General features: G+C 34.6%; 1 protein-coding gene across 1 annotated transcript; it reads left to right on the top strand.

The window, feature by feature from the left end:
* Positions 1 to 15,487: 15,487 nt before the first annotated feature.
* Positions 15,488 to 16,450, top strand: LOC132202583 (uncharacterized). Its single transcript, XM_059629575.1, has 4 exons — positions 15,488 to 15,572; positions 15,632 to 15,845; positions 15,899 to 16,096; positions 16,195 to 16,450. The coding sequence occupies exons 1-4, from the start codon at positions 15,547 to 15,549 to the stop codon at positions 16,375 to 16,377; spliced, it is 621 nt and encodes a 206-aa protein (XP_059485558.1). The 5' UTR covers positions 15,488 to 15,546; the 3' UTR covers positions 16,378 to 16,450.
* The last annotated feature ends 2,224 nt before the right edge of the window (positions 16,451 to 18,674 follow it).

Genomic DNA, 18,674 nt, shown 5'->3' with positions numbered 1-18,674 from the left:
GTGATGAGTTTGAAACCACGTGTTGAAAGGTAGGGAACAGCCATTAATTTTGTAATAATTAATAACAATCTTAAACCCAACCATTTGTTAAACACAAAATTTTAAAAAAATAAATAAATTAATACATTTTTAGAAGGAATTTAGAATTTATTCGTGATTGCACAAAACTAAAGAAGTAAAACCGCCCGAAAAACTATATTTAAAAGTTGTGATTTCAACTGTAGCTCTTGCTTAATGTACTTTTTCAATTGCGAACCTAATTGCGAGTTACATGAAATATTATTTAAGATTTTAAACGTCCGATTACATTGTGAATTTTCATTTTTCTTCTATAGCTATTGGATGTAATCTCGAACGACCAAACAGCCGCTAACTTTCCTGCCCTTAAGCACAACACCACACAATCATTTATTTGCCAAACAAAATAACAACAACGACGATAATTCGCTGCAAGTAAAAAAAAAGTGACCAAAGAAAGAAATTTCACTGCAGCCCACGAACGTCGCAAGATTTATTTTTTGTCGGCTGAATACATTTTTTTTATGTGTAGGACATTTTAAAATACGACGTGTTTGTTGTGCGAGTACAAAATAATGCGGTGGGCTCACTTCAAGGAAAAATGTTTAAGGACGTCGCTGGTCCGTTTGTGAGACGGATGGCAATGCCGAAGGTTTTTGACTCTCCGATTCCTCAGAAGGCGGCAATAAAAGCACCAACAAATATGCCCACAAGTGCGTGCGCCGCCACCGCTTCAAAAAAGCGCGTTCACCAAAAACAAAAAAAGTATATTATAGGAGGCCTTATTCTTCCTTCACCTGTGAAACATCCGAGAAAAATGTTGGAAGCGTCATTATAGGAATTTTATTGTTTTATAATTTTTATATAAAAACTAAAGCCAACTGTGGATTAATAATGATAATTATGGCTCCCAAAATTTAATTCCTGAATATTGCAAATAATTCTCACAAGAAACGCGGATATAAATTTCTAGTTCCGCCTCTGATACGTCGGTAGTGCTGGAAAAGTTATAATAATTTCTCTATAGTAACAAACTTCTAGCCCTTGGGTGCACGCACAAAGCACATTAATTGCTTCCTCTATGGGCATAAATAGGGTTCGTCCACTGATATTCAAATTGCCCATGAATCTAAATCTCCTTGGCATGATTGGCCGGTAGATTTTCCTGTCTCGTGTTTTGCGTGCTTTTCGTATTTATTCGATAATTATGCATATAACTCGGATATCCTCTCTCTCGGAACTTTAGGCACGTTGCTGTGCTGTTGGAAAATTACAGCTCTTGAGCTAGGTATAAATTTGCAATCACGCCTGTAACTATTGCGGAATCTTTCACGTATAGACTCCAATAAATATTTTTTACCTCCGTGTGCCTCCGTGCATGGTTATATTTATGTGTATTAATTAATTATTATGCAGCTACTAAATTTTAATACCTTAATTTTTGCTATTTCGGCCAGCATTATTTATTATAAATGAATATTTGGTTAAAAAAATTACTCTGATATCTTTTCTTACTCACCATTAGTCTTAAAAATGAAAATATTTGAACTGAAATATTAAAACTTATTTAGTTTGAAATTTATTTATTTGAACTTTTTAATTTTTGTTTCCAAATATAATATTTTCTGTCATAATTAGCTACCGGCTGATATATTTATATAGAAAAATAGAAAATAATTGTCAAAATTTGTTTACCTTAATTTTTGCTATTTTAGTCAGAATTATTAATTTATTATAATAAATATTTAATAATAGAAAAATACCCTCTACCATTTCTTTAAAATTAAAATATTTGAATGCAAATATGGAAATTTATGTAGTTAAAAATTAATTTTAATTTATTTGATCGTTTTAATTTTTTTTTTCAAATATTAAATTTTCTCTTATCAAAATAAGCTACCGGCTGATTTATTTATTTACAAAAGATAAATAATAAACGCCTAAATGGATTATATATTTTTCTTGTACGAAAACGTTCAATAAAAAAACGTCAATCTGTGGAATTTTGCGTTGTATCAAAGGGCACAACATTATTTACAAAAGACCTTTGCGGCGCACGGCGCCTTTGAAACGAAAATGCACGGTGGCGCGCACACACACAGAAAATTAATTTGACTCTCTCATGGGTTGTAACACAGTAGCCGCGCGGCGATCAAAAGCGTCGACAATAAAGACTTAATTAGGAGTGCATTGTGCTGATATATGAACCCGACAGCATCTCTCTCTCTCTCACACAGACGCACAACCAACCACTCTCCGGCCGCATATTCAAAAATAAATGACGTAATCGCGCGCCAGTTCATTTGCCGCGATTTTGTGCGAGTGATATCAGCACCAGCCGCGCGTCCCTCCGACTTAATGAAGAGACGAGATCTCATCGGCTGCGATGATGACAAACGATTCAAAACGCGCTTTGCATGCAGTAATAGAAAATTAGCCATGTTTGTTTGCGCGCTGTTTTGATGAGCAAGAGAGGGAACCACAAAATAATGCGCATAATTAATATAATTCTGTTTTTCTTTCCTGAACGAAGCAGAGGAGTTTTAAGCCATGCATATATCAAATTAGCAATGAATTTACAATTTTTGCGAGCAGAGCTTTCTGTATTAAAATTGCGATATTTTTTTTTCATTGGAGATTTGTACTTTGCATACATAATTATGACGAAATAAGCTAAATAACAGTTTAATGTATTATTGACCGAAAAAAAGATGATCGAGTTTTTTAAATCAACAATAATAAGGCTCTAAATTAAGTCTTCAGGAGCTATTTTTGACCATTATTGCAAAAAAAAAAAAATGGAAACGTTTGCCCGACATTAAGTTGTTAAAACTTGATTTGACCTTTTCATTAAGTAGATTAAAAAGAGAGTAACTTATAGTACAATACAATAGAGGAATTTTTTTAAAGAAGGCAAACTAAAATAATCGATCGAATTTTCACCTCAAAGACCAGATGATCAGATTTTAATAAAAAAAAAAAAAACATAATAATACTAATAAAGGGTTTAAAGTTAATAAGGCTTAGAGGGGAACAATTTAAGAATATTACAATCTATTTATTACTCCTGTTTAATTGTCTACATTGTTAAATCATCAGTTTTTTAATCATGTTTCTAAAATAGATAAAATTTCTAATTATTCCATGTATTATGAGAAATCAATGAAATTATGCATTCTTTATCACTGTGAATCATGTATGTTTTAGTTACAATTACAATTGTGTTTTACACAAATTTTTTCATAATTATAAATTAATATTGAACCGTTTTACCAATTAATAGTAAAATTAGAGGTGTAAAGAACACTTTGATTCAATATTTTTCTGATTAAAGAATATTCTGACTAAATTTTAAGAATGATGCTCTTAAAATTTATAATTAATCTTTAAAATTTTACTACAATTCTGGATGAATCTCCAACCTTCATGTCTAGACACGTGTGGATTAAATTTTCTGTGTGCCAACGATTTTGGGAGCATGAAATCCACAATATGTTCAGTTGCATGAGGAAAAAGAGAATTAAGAAGTGCAAAAAGAGGCAGGCGATGGCCGCTGCACCGCGAGCTGACAAAGAGCGTGGGCCGCGCGAGTGTGCGACGGTTTCTTTTTCTCTTGGTGTTTTGCCCCTTTCATCGCACCTCACGCCTTTTATGTTGCGCGCCGAGTGATAAAGGAATGATGATATTACTGTATATCTGGTGCCCGCTGCGCGCCGCACAAAGGAATAAAACATCTCATCATCAGCGTGCACGGCGTCGAAGGCCCTCACAAAAACAGAGATTGATGAGACGGCACAATGGACAAGGAGCGAGCGAGAAAAAAGGCTCCCGGTGTTACTCTTTGTCGCCAGTGACAAAGCCAGCAACCTGCCAGCAACGTTTTCATTCCGAAGCTTGTGGCGAATTGAAAATTTCGGATCGGCAATCTGCGGAGGGATTAAATTTCAAATTTCATACCGAATCATCGCTCTCGATTTTTATATATTATTTCGACGGGGAAGGAAACTTCTGGACTTATTAAAAGAGCTCGCGCGCACATTTGGGCAACAAGTAAGAACAAAACGAAATTCACGACCCTCTTCTATATGACTGGGCAAATCCGTAATGGTCCAAGTCGTTAGCAGCAATGACGCAGCAGCGGCTCATCTCCCGCGCTCTGCCGCCGCGTTTTCCCAGCATCTTTTCTTCCCACCGAAAAGGTGCACTACGCACCAGCTCGTATTAATTTCACATAACCCGATTACAAGTCATTTTATTTGTTTAACTCGGCTGCTGAAAAAAAGTGCCGGCCCGAATCTTCACGCCCGAGACATGTGTACATAACGTCATCGTCCACAATTATCATCGCACGAACCTTTAAACAAAAATAAGGTCTGTAATTCTGAAATTGATTAAATAAAAAATTCACAAATGCAAATGAAAAAAAGTTATTATAAATTTCTAGAAGATGAATATAAAATGGATAGTACTGTTATTTTGACAGAATTTATTAATAAGTATAGAATCCAATTATAATTAAATAACTCATTCACGGCACATTCCTTAGTAACATACAATGACATAATAATTTAAAATTTGTGCATGGAAGATAATAAAAAAAAAATTGAACAATTATTCCAGTTTATGGTAAAAAAAAATTGGGACTGTTACTCTAGGTAAATTAAAATTAAAAAATACTCTAAATTAAAAGTTCCAATTACAATGAAATTAATGATGAAATATAATATTTTATGTCATCGTATTAATTTGATTTTAATTGGAACTTTTAATTTCCAATATTTTTTCAATTTTCATTAAACTGGAGTAACATGTTTTTTAGCACAAATCTGGAATAATTGTTAAGATTTTTTTTTATTTTTTTTTTTTATTATCTCACATGCACAATTTTTAAATTCTGTTTTAATTTCAAGACATCGAATTTTATTGTTTCAAGAAGAGCTTTGTAAAATTATTTGACCGTTTTGTTGCCATATATAAAATGGAACGTTTAAAAAAAAAATAGCACACCCTATCTCTCGTGAGGGCTGGAAAATTGTTTAACAACACGTAGATAGCATTGTTTACTCTGCCGGAATCATAAAATGCTTCCTTCTCGTGGAAGTCCAGCGTGGACTCTTTCCTGAAAAGAAAAATCTAATCAGAAAACTTCATGTCTCTTGTCATTTTTGTCAAGCGGCAACTCATTATAGGATAATTGCGTCCGTCCAGCAAACAAAACGTTGACGCAATAAACGAGAGCAGCTTCTGACAAGAGAGTGCCACGAGTAAAAAGTGAGCGCAAGAAAAACACACATCACATCGCACTCTCATACCAGCACACACGGACTTGTCATATACATATATGCGCGGCGTTCTGGCATGGTGGTGGCTTTTCTTGGAAGCCGGGCATTTTCTAACGCACGAACAGTAATTATAGCGCAAGCAGGCAACACACACACACACTTGGTGGCATTTTTTATTTTTATATATAAGCAGCGAGGCGGTGGAGGAATACATAAGGCCTCGCGACTTCATGTATACATATGTGATGGGAGGGAAAAAAAATATATCCGTCATAATTCTTGTTCTCGTTTTTCTACCTGGATTGCTAAATATGACACACGGCGCTCGATATGCAGATTGGCAAATGATTTTATATGAAGGCTTCGATGCACTGTGCCTCATTTTTTTCACATCGAGAGTGATTAAATTGAAAGTTGTATAAGCTTTTGGGCTGTAAATATATAGTTAAAACGTGGACAAAATTAGTAGAAAAAAATGAGAAATTATATTAATAACAAAGTAAAACTTTAAAATGTTTCCAATTTATATTTTAAACAAATATAAAAGCAGAGAATTGATGGTTCAACTTAAAAAAAAAACAGAGTAATATTTCATTTTTCATGGGCAATAGAAAAATACTTACACAGGAAAAAAATTAGTCCTAACGTCCACTTTGATTTTATTCCCGGCTTTTTCTGCGGGATTGCAACAGAGTTTTAATTATAAATTTTAATTTATTAAATGTTATTTTAATTGTAAATATGTAAAAAAACTTTTAAATAAATTGGAATGTGTCACTTATTGAAAGTAAAAAGAGTGACTTAAACCTAACTAAAGCAGCTTCCATGAAAGTTTAATAGATACAATCACTGTTTTTCAGTTTTTAAATATTAATCATAATTAACTTATATTCCATATTTATCTGTATACTGTTGGTAATTAATAAAATAATTTAATTTAATTTCTAGTATTTTAATAGTTAATTTTATTTCATTTTAAATTTAAAACATTTTTCTGTTAAATTTATTAAATCCATTAAGGTCAGTTTTTAGAATTATAATAGTTTGTTATCGCATTTTTATATTATAGTATTTATGTTTCACCCAACTGATCTTGGGAATAATATTATTATGGCAATAATCAGATCATTCTTTTTCAATGTTGTAACTGCTTATTTAAATAAAAATGAATTTTAAAGTATAAAACAGTGAATTTTTTCATTTAAACGACACTTTAGCTAATTTAAACCATATTAAAAATATTTAAGAAAATTATAACAACACACTACAGCAGCAATGTTAATTGAAATTTAAAAAAAAATTAGTTCAGTTTGTTCAATTCTGGAGCTTTTAGGTGCAAGTTGATTAAAAATGCTAATCACCTTGAGCGTGCAGTTGTCTGTGTGCACAGCTTAAATTTACAATGCAGAGCCGTGCTCGCTCTTTCGCACGTCGCGCATCCTACCCAGCACAGGTTGTAATTTCTTTTTATTTTGTGTGCTGACAAGGCGAGAATGGGTTGTTGCGCGAGAGGACAAAACGCGGCCCATTAAAGCGAGAGCGAACTCTTTTTCGATTGTTGTGCCGCTGACTAAACGCCCTTGCGGCAGTACAGAAAGAGAGAGAATAAAATATACACGTTTCCCTGCTCGACAATGATGCGTGTTTTTGTCACAACTTCCGGCTGCAATATTATTTTATTGCATTGTGTGCCATAATCGCTGAGTTGCGAAACTCTTCAAATTTTAATACATGAGGGTTGCATGTATATCAAAAAAATTCACAACAAACAGTCAATGAAAACAGTGATCTTTTTATTTATTTTTCCACTAAATTTGCAAATTTTTAAGTAAAATTTAAAATTGAAGCGGGTTAAAAATTACTTACCATAAAAAACGTACTGAAAAGAATCAAACTGAACTTTAAAAGATTTATTGATAGAGAAATTATGTACCGTTTTGACTCTTTTTGATAAAAGTTCAGAGGCATGTTCTGTATTTCATACAAGAGCAACCTCAAATTCAATTTCTTATCGCATTTGATGCACAGACGCAATTCATAATTAATTTCAGTTTAATCTCTTCATCGGTCGTGTTCTCGCCTCTTCACGCCGACGACTTTTGCTGACACATTACATGAGCATTTAATATTGACTTCCGATGTCAGCAATTAAATACGAATTTTACCAACAGAGATAAAATTATGCTGAGGCACGCAATATGCCTTTGAAAAATATCTTCACAGAGAGTTCCAATCGACGCAAATAAATTTAATATAGTATCACACTGCTTATTTATTATTATATTATAATTTTTTTTTTTACATTCAATAAGTGGTGAATTCTACGTTTCATTTCCAAATCAATAATTTTTCATGGGCTCTAATATATTGATTTGTGTCACAAGAAAAATACCGTGAATTGCATAAGCATTGCCATAAAGATTGAAGCCAAGCTTGTGTAGAAGTTATATTATGTCTTCCTACATTTACAAATGCTCAGTTTAATCGTCCCGCGCGTTGTGTTTCTCATCCGGAGATTGCGTGAATCAAACGCCCAGAACCAAACCACATTCTCGGAAAACCTTCAACGACCAATTTCTTTTTATACACACAACAGTAGCAGCGCAGCTGCATTACATATTTTTGTGTCTTCTTTCACACACACAAGCCATTTACTCACGTGTGTTGTTTAAAATAGTTTGCTGAATGTTTTAGAGAAATAATGATATTTTAATTAAATGTAAATAATGAAATAATTGTTAAAATGTGATGTAATTTAATTCTTACTTACCATTTATTTAGCCATATAAAATTTTAAAGATTTATTTTTTATGACATTTTTTAATATCTTATTTCTTTTAAATTATTTTAAATTATTTTTTTGGTTTTTTAAATCAGCTATGATGAAGAAAATTGGTCAATAAGGTTATTGAAACAATTTATTAACTTATAACTTACAACTCAATTTTATTAATAATCTCTTACCACATTACTACATACTTAGTTCCTTACAATGTTTCAAATAACGATTTTTTTTTGTAATTTTATTTAGTTCATTATTCCTCCAAAATAAAATATTCAAATTGTACAACGAGAAACCTAAATTTCTGGAATTAAAAAAAAAAAAACATAAAATTAACTTATTTTTAAGCTACCATTAAATTTATTACCTTCCATTGCTTAAAAATTGTTTGCAGTTTAAAAATGTGCCAAAAAAGTAAAAAAACAAGTGCCCAATTAAACTTTTTACTGTATTTTCCAAAACTATTTTTTTTTTCTCTTTTCCTGTGTATATAAGTTGCCAGCAAGGCGCATTTAGATTAGAATAATACGATTGTCCGGGATTTTGTGTGTACAGAGGCGGAAAGTGCGTTGCCGTCGTTGCACGGGGAAAGCAAACGATAATACAAAGAAAGACGCAGAAAAGCGCCGAGTGTGTCGCGTTTTTCGGTCTCGTGTGTAGCACAAGTGGGTGCGTTTTCAAAATTTCATTGTTCCGAGGCAGCTCTGGGAATTTGTCAAGCTCATCTCCTGCGCCGCCGCCGCCAACCGCTTGACATTGAAATGCATCTTTGATTGTGGCCTCATGCATGCATAGCGGCTCATCATCAAATTATCCTCTGCATACACACAACAAATATGTATATAATGAAAACATATAGTGTGTGTTTTGTATTCATTCACATGCAACGCCACACGGACGCTTCTCATACATGGGAACTGCTGGACTTTTTCCCTGCGTCTTTCGCGCGCGGGATTGTGTGCTGAGGTCTTCCTGTCAATTTGTGAAAAAATAAGAGGGCATGTGAGCGTTTTGTTCCCTCTATCAAACGGCTTTGCTGATTATCAAGTTTAAAACTTCAACACGTCATTGTAAATTAATTTTTGAATGTAGTGATTTTGATTTTATTAAAAAAAAATGTTAATTTGAAGTTTAAAAGTTAAATTCCCATATAAATTCACACATTATTTATTTATTTGAAGTAACTGTAAATGTTTTTATTTAAAAAAAAGTTAATTTTTCTCTTTACGGCTGCATCAAGCAATGATCCCCACCAAGCCCCTGTCAAAGCTTCCATATGCAACCCTCCGAGCTCAACTGTCTGTAAGGTTGACTAATATAAAACTTGACATTTAGTATTTTCCTGTTTCAAAAACTTATCTGTCGGTGGAGAAGATTCATTAAAAATAGAGAAACAAACGTGGGTGCTACTAATTAGTAATTATTTAAATCAAAATATTAGTAGTTTTAGGCAGAAATACCATTTTGTTATTTGATATAAAATAAAACATAAAATATATTTATGCACAGCTTAAAATAGATTTTATTTACAAATCATCCTCGAAGCGCAAATATAGATTGCATCTGGTTTATCTTGATATCTATTAATACATCTTCATGCATTCTCTTCCTCAATATATTATGAATCTTACATTAAAATATTAAAGTTAATTGCAACTTGAAAAAGAAGATTTACAGATTTATTAAATACAATCATTTATAGCACACAATAATTAAATAAATAGATCATCTACTGACAATAAATTTTTAATGACCTTACCTTTGATATTCAACTGGGATTTTTTTCAACTCGACAAACATTAATATAGAAAAATTATTAATTTAATTATCTTATATAAATGCATGTGGACACGCTTGTAATCCATGAATTTCCGGTTGGTTTGTCGTATATTGTTGACGCGTCGCGACAAAACAAACGCGTCGACGCTCTTTTTGGCAAGAATGGATGCAAAAGTGCTGAGCAACGACACCGACTAATTGCAATGCCACGCCCAATCAATGAACTGGCCTTTATTAATGGCTCATTTCACGCCTCTCAGCCTGAGATTTCAATTAGGGCATGAGTCGACACAATTGTTACCACCGATTGTGCGCGTCCGCTCTCGATTTTCTTCAGGGGGAGCGAAAAGCATACAATAAAATAAAAAATATTAAAAAAAAAAACAGGTGGCGCCTCAAAATAATAATAATAAAATTCGAGCTTATGCATAAACAAAAAAAAATTTGTCCTCTGCTTTCTGATTTTAGTTTTAATTGTATTTAATTAATGAACCACCAGTCCGTAAATTAAATATTCACAAATTTGTTCCGTTACAAAAGAGAGCAGAACAAAATCTAAATCTGCTTGAGACGTGCACAATTAAATGAATTAATTTTGGGTATAATTTAATAATTTGACATCTGTTTGAAGAAATCAGAATTACTATTTTACTTGTGGCTTATCATTAATTTTTTTACTTGGACTATATCCTGTCCTGTTTTCCTTAACAACTCTGGTCAGGTCCTCATTGAATTTATTTATATTCATTCTTAAAATTGTTAAATTTCTCTAAATTTTACACAAGTACGTGTATAACAAATTTTTCACTAAATAATTTCATATTGCTTTCACAATTGTAAATTTTACGAGTAGCTAGAGCAGTAATTTTTTGTAATCGTGTTCCACTCAGGAGCCTGCACGAAAACTGTTGCTCTCAAGCTTTAAATTCAGTTTGTGTTTAGGACAATTGAAAAGAAGTGCGCGTACATCAATTTTGGTGTTCATTGTCGCGCCTTTTGTCTCTCATTACTGTAATGCACCTTTATTCGCCGAAATGGAAATGCGTCGGACGAAAAGCGAGAAGCGTCGCATTGCGATGGGCGCACCAGATAATGGCAGAAAAACGCGGCGCGGCTTTTTGGCGTGTGACCAAATTCGCATGCCGCCGCTTTTTGATAAATTTATTTCGCTGCTTACAATTGTGTGACGTCAAGTCGCGTCTCACTGCGCGCCTTTATTGCTCTGTGTCAGCATGACAATTTGATAAGTCAAGAGAAGTTCATTTAATTTGGCTCGAAAACACACAAAAATTCGTCGCGCAATAAAAGCCACACGAGTAGAAAATTTGAATGCACTACCGAAAACGGGATTTAAAACGAAAATCTCTCTAACCTCGGCGACCTTTTGTCGCTCACGCGAAGAGCCAAAAAAAAATGAGAAAAGCGTCTTTCTTTCCCATACATATTTTAATTTCACACTCGAATTCGACGCGAATACGGCACGAAATTCGATTAGGGCTGACGATAAAACGCAAAGGACAATGGGATGCTTTCCCGGAGCGTGAACGTTTTTTGTCCCGCATTCTTCCCTGCCGGCGGGGTCCATCGACAGCGAGATTGATTGCTGAGCTCAAAATATTTGTCAGCCCCATGCCGAGATCAATTTGCCGAATTTTCCACAGCCAAGCACCACCTTTCATCTCCAGCTAAAAGAAATTTTGATTTATATTTCATTAAAAAATTTTATTTCCTGTTTTAATTTGTATTACTTTGTGAATATATCTGGAAATTTTACTTCTATATTTCAACAAATTTATTTAAATTTTTTTTAATTTAAGATATTTTGTATAATTATGTTTATATATAATTAATATTTTTAGTATGAGACGAGAGTAAATAATATTAATGAAAATAATATAAACTAACCTGATTTTCATTCTGAGAAATTAACTTATTTGGACTATTTAAGTGCAATATTTTAATGTTAACTAACACTACTGCTACAATACGAGCTACTTTAAAGGAAATATAAATTATAGGGGATTTTCAATTAAAAAGTAATACGAGTTTAATTAAAATGCGTCGAGGAGCGTGATGCAATCGCATTATGGTCACTACTTCTTCTGAAAAGAAAGAGACCGCAGCAGCAATAACAGAATATAAAACTATCTTACTCAGTCAGTATATATAAATTGCAGCAGAGGCGCGCGTTTTCTTCTTCTGGTCCACAATATTTGCTGGTCAAGGCGGCGGCGACTTCAAAGCAATTTTTCCGCGCGGTCCCACGCTCGACCAGCAGCTCTCTCCCTGCTCTCTGCAGCTTGATATGCGTTGGATACTCTTTCAGTCTGGAAATTTATAAGTACACAACTGAACCTACCAAAATTCAACTGCATTTTGTGCCAAATTGTTTAATTCGAGTTTTCAATCAGAGACGATGAAGAGAAAGAAAATAAATATCATGTTCCGAATTGATAATTTTTTTTTATATAATCGCAGAAAAACATGAAAATTCTGAAAATACGTGTAATTTAATTAAAATCCGTGGTATAGTGAGATAATTTTATTCCATGCAAAATGTGGCATATTTTCAGTTCATGAATAAATGTGACATTTTGGATCGACCTATCTTTTTTGCATAAAATAAATACAAATTTTTTTGTTCATTTGGAAGGCATAGTTTACTGGTTTAGGAATAGATTGATTGTGTCTCAACCGAGCTTGACGCCTAAATTGTTTGTTGACTGAAGCGTGTGGTCCAAACAGCCCAATTTGTCGCTAAATTGAGTGTTAAAATATGCACAACATTCCCGCTCTCGCGCCGTCCGCTCTTATCTAATATCAGCCACAGGTTGTTGTAAATTTAATGTTTTGTCGCCGCAAGGACAAATTACCCCTAATTATGTGCGAGGAGCGTGGAGCTAATATATTAAATTATTATATATTACATTAAATCATTCCGCAGCAGCACCGACCGGCGCGGCCAGAGTCGATGTTCGCCTCGTGCAGGAAGTTGGCCGTTTCTCCGGCAGGTGGCCTCGTGTCAAGGATCACACAAGTGCGCTAGCGGCACCTGTGAGCCGACTGGCGAAACTGTCTTCGGATGCAGTTAATTTAATTTATCTGATTTAATTTTCACGCCATAAATCAATCGCGACAAAACTGAATTAATTTTATAAAAGTCAAATTTTTTTGTAAGAAAATACTATTTTTTCTCCTTTTAATTTTTACAGTGTACTTTCAAGTTAATCTTAAATATGTATTTAAACTTATATCAAAATGACTGAAAATAATGTCGTTGGAAACTTTTTTCTTCTTTGTCTGCTTCTCTTTTAAATGCTCTAATTTTTATGCAGCGGTGCTTTTTCTTCGTCCTCGCTTGCTCGTCCGTCTGTTTCTCTCTCACCAGCCAGATTATTAATATTTTCGTAAATTACCCACTTCCTCTGTAAATTAAGTATGCGAATCATATTCAGCCGCCCACAAAATCCAGGTGTGTGGAAAAATAACTGGCCACCTAAATGCTGCTCTCTCTCCGAAACTCGTTGTTCACAAAACTCGTCCGTCCCTCGCTCTCTCTGATGACATGTAAATTTATTCTGGTGCGCATAATGTATCGAACCTACTTAATAATGGATGTATATGTGTGGATGTGCCGAGTTATTATACAATAGTAAAATGCGCCGAAACCATTGTTCTCATATGCATCGTGTAGACGAGTCGGTGGGTCCTCGAGAGAGCGGATTAATTATTAGCACAAAAGAAAACAATAAAACGGTACGTACTCGGTGAGCTCATTACCATTTAATTGAGCACACGGCGCGCTCTTCTGTGCTCGCCGACACGTTAGTACATGATTTGCAGATGTTTCAAAGCAATTTTCTCTCATTGGAACGTATTAAGTATACATAAATCATCAAAAAGTAAGAAAAAATAAATAAAAACCGAATTAGCTATGTTTTTTAATGGATATTAATTGAATATATGTTGATTGACAATTTGAGGGAGCTAATTTTTGTAATTAAAATATGCACAAAGTTAAACTTTTCAAACAAAAAACGATGCGATATGAAATCATAATTATACTTGATGGGTTTGAATAAACAAAATTAATATATCTTTCATTGAAAGAGTTCGGTTTTACTTGATCTAGTTAATTTTCAAAAAAAAAGTCGTAGGGTTTTATTTAAATTTTTTACACGTTTTCAAACCGTCTGATGTGCAATTTTGCTGCAGAAAATTTCATTATTCATTTTATTTAAAATCAATGCAATTATTGCAAACAAAATGCAGGCAAAATTTAAATTTAAATCTGGATTTAATTCAATTATTTCTCACCACTGTCATATTTCTCTGCAAATAATTATTTTTCATTAAAATCACACATTTAAAGGAAAAGCAGTTTGAATTATGAAAAACGTCGCTGATTCGAGCTGGTGCAGTACCGATGCTTTCTCGTTACGATTATTTCCACCTGCACAATAAAGTACAGCCCGGGTCGCTCTGCCCAGAATAAATAATCGTAATTACGTGGCCGACGCTGCGGCAATAAATTAATATTTTGGTTCGCCTCTCGCGCCAAAGCAATTGCCGGTTATAAAGTTCGAGCCGGAGAGGGAAAATAAAATTTACGTTACAGCCGGAGACGTACTGGCATTGATGGGCCATAAGTCAAAGAGATGTGCCTCGAAACATTATAATTGAGGCGGAAAAATCTGCTCTCTCACTCCATTTTTCTCTCTGTGGGACAGGTAAAGGTTTATAACACATGAAATATAGACCGTTTCTTTTTATTATTTCCAAGCCTTTTCTGTTTTCTGTTGTGTACATTTGTTCATTTGATGGACGCGCCGGCGGTTTTTCTCTCCGCTCTTTCCGCCGTCGAGAGGTTGAAGGGTCCAGCACGAGGCGATTGGTGGAGATCGTGACGCAGAGGAAGGAGCCTCCTTGACCTTAACTCGACCTCGCCTGACTGAATTGACTGCCTGGGACGCGTGTCTTCCAAAAGCCAGCCATCTTCCTCTCCGCGTGGTCCTGCAGATGCGAAAACCTGTGGGCAAATTAATTACAGGTCGTCAGTATTGTCAGTAAAAAGAATTTTGTTGATATTTGGCAAAAAAATCACTTCGAATCAAATGAGCAGATTTTCAGGCGTACATCACACTTGCTTTAGTATGAAGAGGATGAAAAAATAAGGAAAGACTACAAAAATTGAAAGTTTGCACAATTATTTATTTAACAAAATCTAATTCTTTAAATTTACAATATTTATTTTTTATTTTTCTCTTCAATATAAACCCAGAATGCTTTAATGTGGCTATATATGCAAGAAACACATTCAATAAAAAAATTATTATTGCTAATTTCTAATTTTATTAAAATATAACTTTTTTTCTGCCTATCGCATAATATTTTGCCAAAATATTTCTTTGTCTTATTAATAATTTTAACAGAATTTTTATAGCCTACAAGTACAAGAACATTTCTGTGTATGCATAGGATATTTTTTAATAATATCGGCTGAAATATAGTTTTCAATAATAATTCCACGTGACCTGATTAGATAAAATTATTGTTTGAATATAGATTCCTTTGCAACTAGAGCCAAGCAAAGCCTGACAAAATGCAGCAATACGCACGCTAAGAAAGCAATGATATAAAAAGGTCCTCACTGCAAATAACATCAGTTGCATTCGGGCCCCAGCGATGAATCTGTTATTCTGGAGCATCGTGCAAGTTCCTTGATATATTTAAATTATATCTTAGTTATGACTATATTTTTTTCCTGCAGTATTTTAGAGATTGCAGTTGCATTTTCAGATGAAAATCATGGCATTGTTGGTCTCTCCCATTCGACCAAGAAATATCACGAATTTCGGGACACTTGCAAGAGAAGCGATGATTGTAAAAAAGCAGATTGTAAATGTACTCAGTTGAGGCAAACTGAAACGTTGAACATTCATCCTGAAACTCTGCAGGAGGGTTGTGAAGAACCGCCGACATTGGTAAGTTATTTTTACTAAAATTGCAAAACATATTACAATGGAAAAAAAAACAGATTTCGAGTAGCTACTGCAATTTGTTGACGTCAGACGGAACCGAGTTTGGCATGAAATTCATTCTTGAGAAGTACGAAAACTGTGGTGAAAGTTCACCAGAAATACAAATCGAATCTGTAAAAATCGTTCTCAATCCAGAGAAATGTCGTTGTCTCTGCGGAACGTTTATCACTAAATTAGCCAGCATTGAAGATCCGGTGAGCAAATTATTGATATCTAAAATGAATTCCAACCTTAGGGAAATTTATAAAATCATAATTTGAAATTATCATATAACATACATAACTTGTTGCAGAACTCCGCAAAATCTTTCATTTTTGAAGAAAGTTGCAAATACAGTAAGAAGGCAAAAAGGGAATTTATATTTCCTAATCTTGGTATATCTAATTCGGCGGAAACATTTGCATCTGTGGCATTCCTACCATGTGGCTCCTCACATGGTTCACATGCAACTACAGCATCCTGCCAACTTCCTTAAGTTTTTAATTTGTTTTAATTAAATATGTGACAAAAGCTACTTATCAATAAATGATCACCATGCAAAATATATATTAAAATTTGGCTTTTGACTGATTGAGGCCTGAATGAAAAACGTCGGAGCAGCAGAAGGTTGCTCGCTGTCCGACCTGCAGAGCCGAGCGGCAGGTTTTGTATATTTATAGGCAGGGTATTTTGATACGTCAGGTCAGCAGGCTGTTATTTTTATCAAGCGAGCGGCGAAAAAACAGGCCAAGCATATAAGAAACTCACGCGCTTCGAGAAAAAGAGGCCTATAGCCGTGTGTTTGATATCAAGAGGTGCGTGTTTCCAATAGACCGCCTACCTCAAGGGACCTGTCACTCAAACGTTTCACATCCGTCTTGTTCACCCTTAAGCTCAACACCTCCGTGAATAAAGAGAAGAAACACACAAACGCACGGAATTCTATCTTCTTGAAAAAAAGGCTCCTTTTTTAGTCTTCAAAAAAATTCAGCCCGACTTTTTTTAGATTTTCCTCTCAGCACATTTAAAATAACCTGAAAAGTAGTTTAATCAAATTTAAAAAAGTTTTTTCTATATAATATTTTTCTATCATTTTTTTTCCATCACTGCGCGTTTCTCTTAATGACATGCAAATGGATTTCATGCTGATTATAAAATTAATTAAAAATGGAGGCAGCTCGTGAGATGAAGTCGGTTTATAAATTCAACACGCCCAACGGCGCCCATACGAAATCTCGACGACCCCCTTTCGCTTTTTGTGTGCGACGAGAGCGTGCTGGCCGGAGAGCTCTTTCGTTTTTGAATTTATTGACGAAGCTCTCTCGCTTCTTTTTTACTCGCATAGGGTCGAGTGCATTTCGTGACCATTGCACAACTCGCACACGAGATCCATCACGCCGCAACACGCACTCGAAAACGTCATTCATTTTCCGTTTTCCCTCGAACAATGCATGGTCGAGGGGCTTTTAGATAAAAAAAAAACTTGCTCAAAATGATTTATTCAAAGGGCTAACTTATCTTAAAAATATCAAGCTCAAGTTCTGAAATAAGGTTCCAATAAAAGAACGTAGAGATAAATAAATGATGAATTAAATGCACTAATTACAGAGTATTTTTACTAATAAAATAAGATAAATGATAATCATGAAATTTATTGTTTTAGTCAATAATTTAATTTGATACCACGGCACATTTTGAAAGGAGGGAATCATAATTATATTACAACATAAAATTGATTATTTGTTTTGCCTGGATTAAATTAAGAGGCATTTTACTTTTACAAAAATGACAGCTCGACAAGAAAATTAATAATTAACATTCAACTCATTAATCTAGGTAACAAATCGGAAAAGTGGTTGGCATAAAGATGCAATGCCGCAGATAAAACAACACGGAATGCAACCTGCTTCCGAGACTAATTCCGTAATTGCTGCAATTTGTAATTTCACACCAGCAAACAAGCAATTATTCGTGCATTACGTTCCCACATCAGAACAAATCTCGAGATGCAAATCAAAATTCTAATTAAAAGTTTTCCTTCTTTGAAGTTTTGTGATGGCGTCTCTGTTTGCTTGTCAGGTACATTCTCAGGTACGTTCACATCAATTTTTTTCTCATCCAGCAGCGTTTCGGAGAAACGCGCCGAGCCAACCAACGGCGGGACGCCCACCCTTTTTTTATATCTCGGCGGCGGCGATGATGATAAATGATCCACAGGTGTGGTTCGTGCCCTCGTCAGACCGAGAAACAAACAGCGTAGGTGGCAGAGATGCTGCTTTTACCATTGGGAGTTGAATCGAGCAAAAGGCGGAGCCCACGAAAGCAGAGATACACTTTTTATTTTGACTCGGAGAGCCTTTTTATGCAAATCGAGAGTGACTCAGGGTGGGTTGGATTTCGTCACTCGACAATGGCCGCGTCTACGAATTTGAAAATTAAATGAACAATGCTCATTTGTGTGTAAATCGCGTCCGGCTTTCGCAGATAAAAAACGTTCATTTTTTTCAGCAGAGGGTAAAGTTTGACTGATTTGCATACCTGCTCTCCGTTTGATTGAAAATGCGTGATTATCTCAGGCGGTCGTAAAGCTGATGGCGTGGGATTTATTAGGAATATTTGCGAAATACTCGGGCAGATATGATCTTTGTATATGTGAGGCCTGTTCAAGAATCATTTGCATTCCTTGGGAAAGTCGTGCATAATCGTTTAAATACGGAGGACTCAAAGTTGTTCAGGTTTTGACATGTTAAGCAACTGGGCCTGGAAAGGTGTCACGCAGGTTGCATACATATT

This window comes from Neocloeon triangulifer, unplaced genomic scaffold, assembly GCF_031216515.1.
Source record: "Neocloeon triangulifer isolate White Clay Creek 2 clone unplaced genomic scaffold, ASM3121651v1 ptg000015l, whole genome shotgun sequence".
Taxonomy (NCBI): domain Eukaryota; kingdom Metazoa; phylum Arthropoda; class Insecta; order Ephemeroptera; family Baetidae; genus Neocloeon; species Neocloeon triangulifer.
This window is presented reverse-complemented; position numbering and strand designations above follow the sequence as displayed.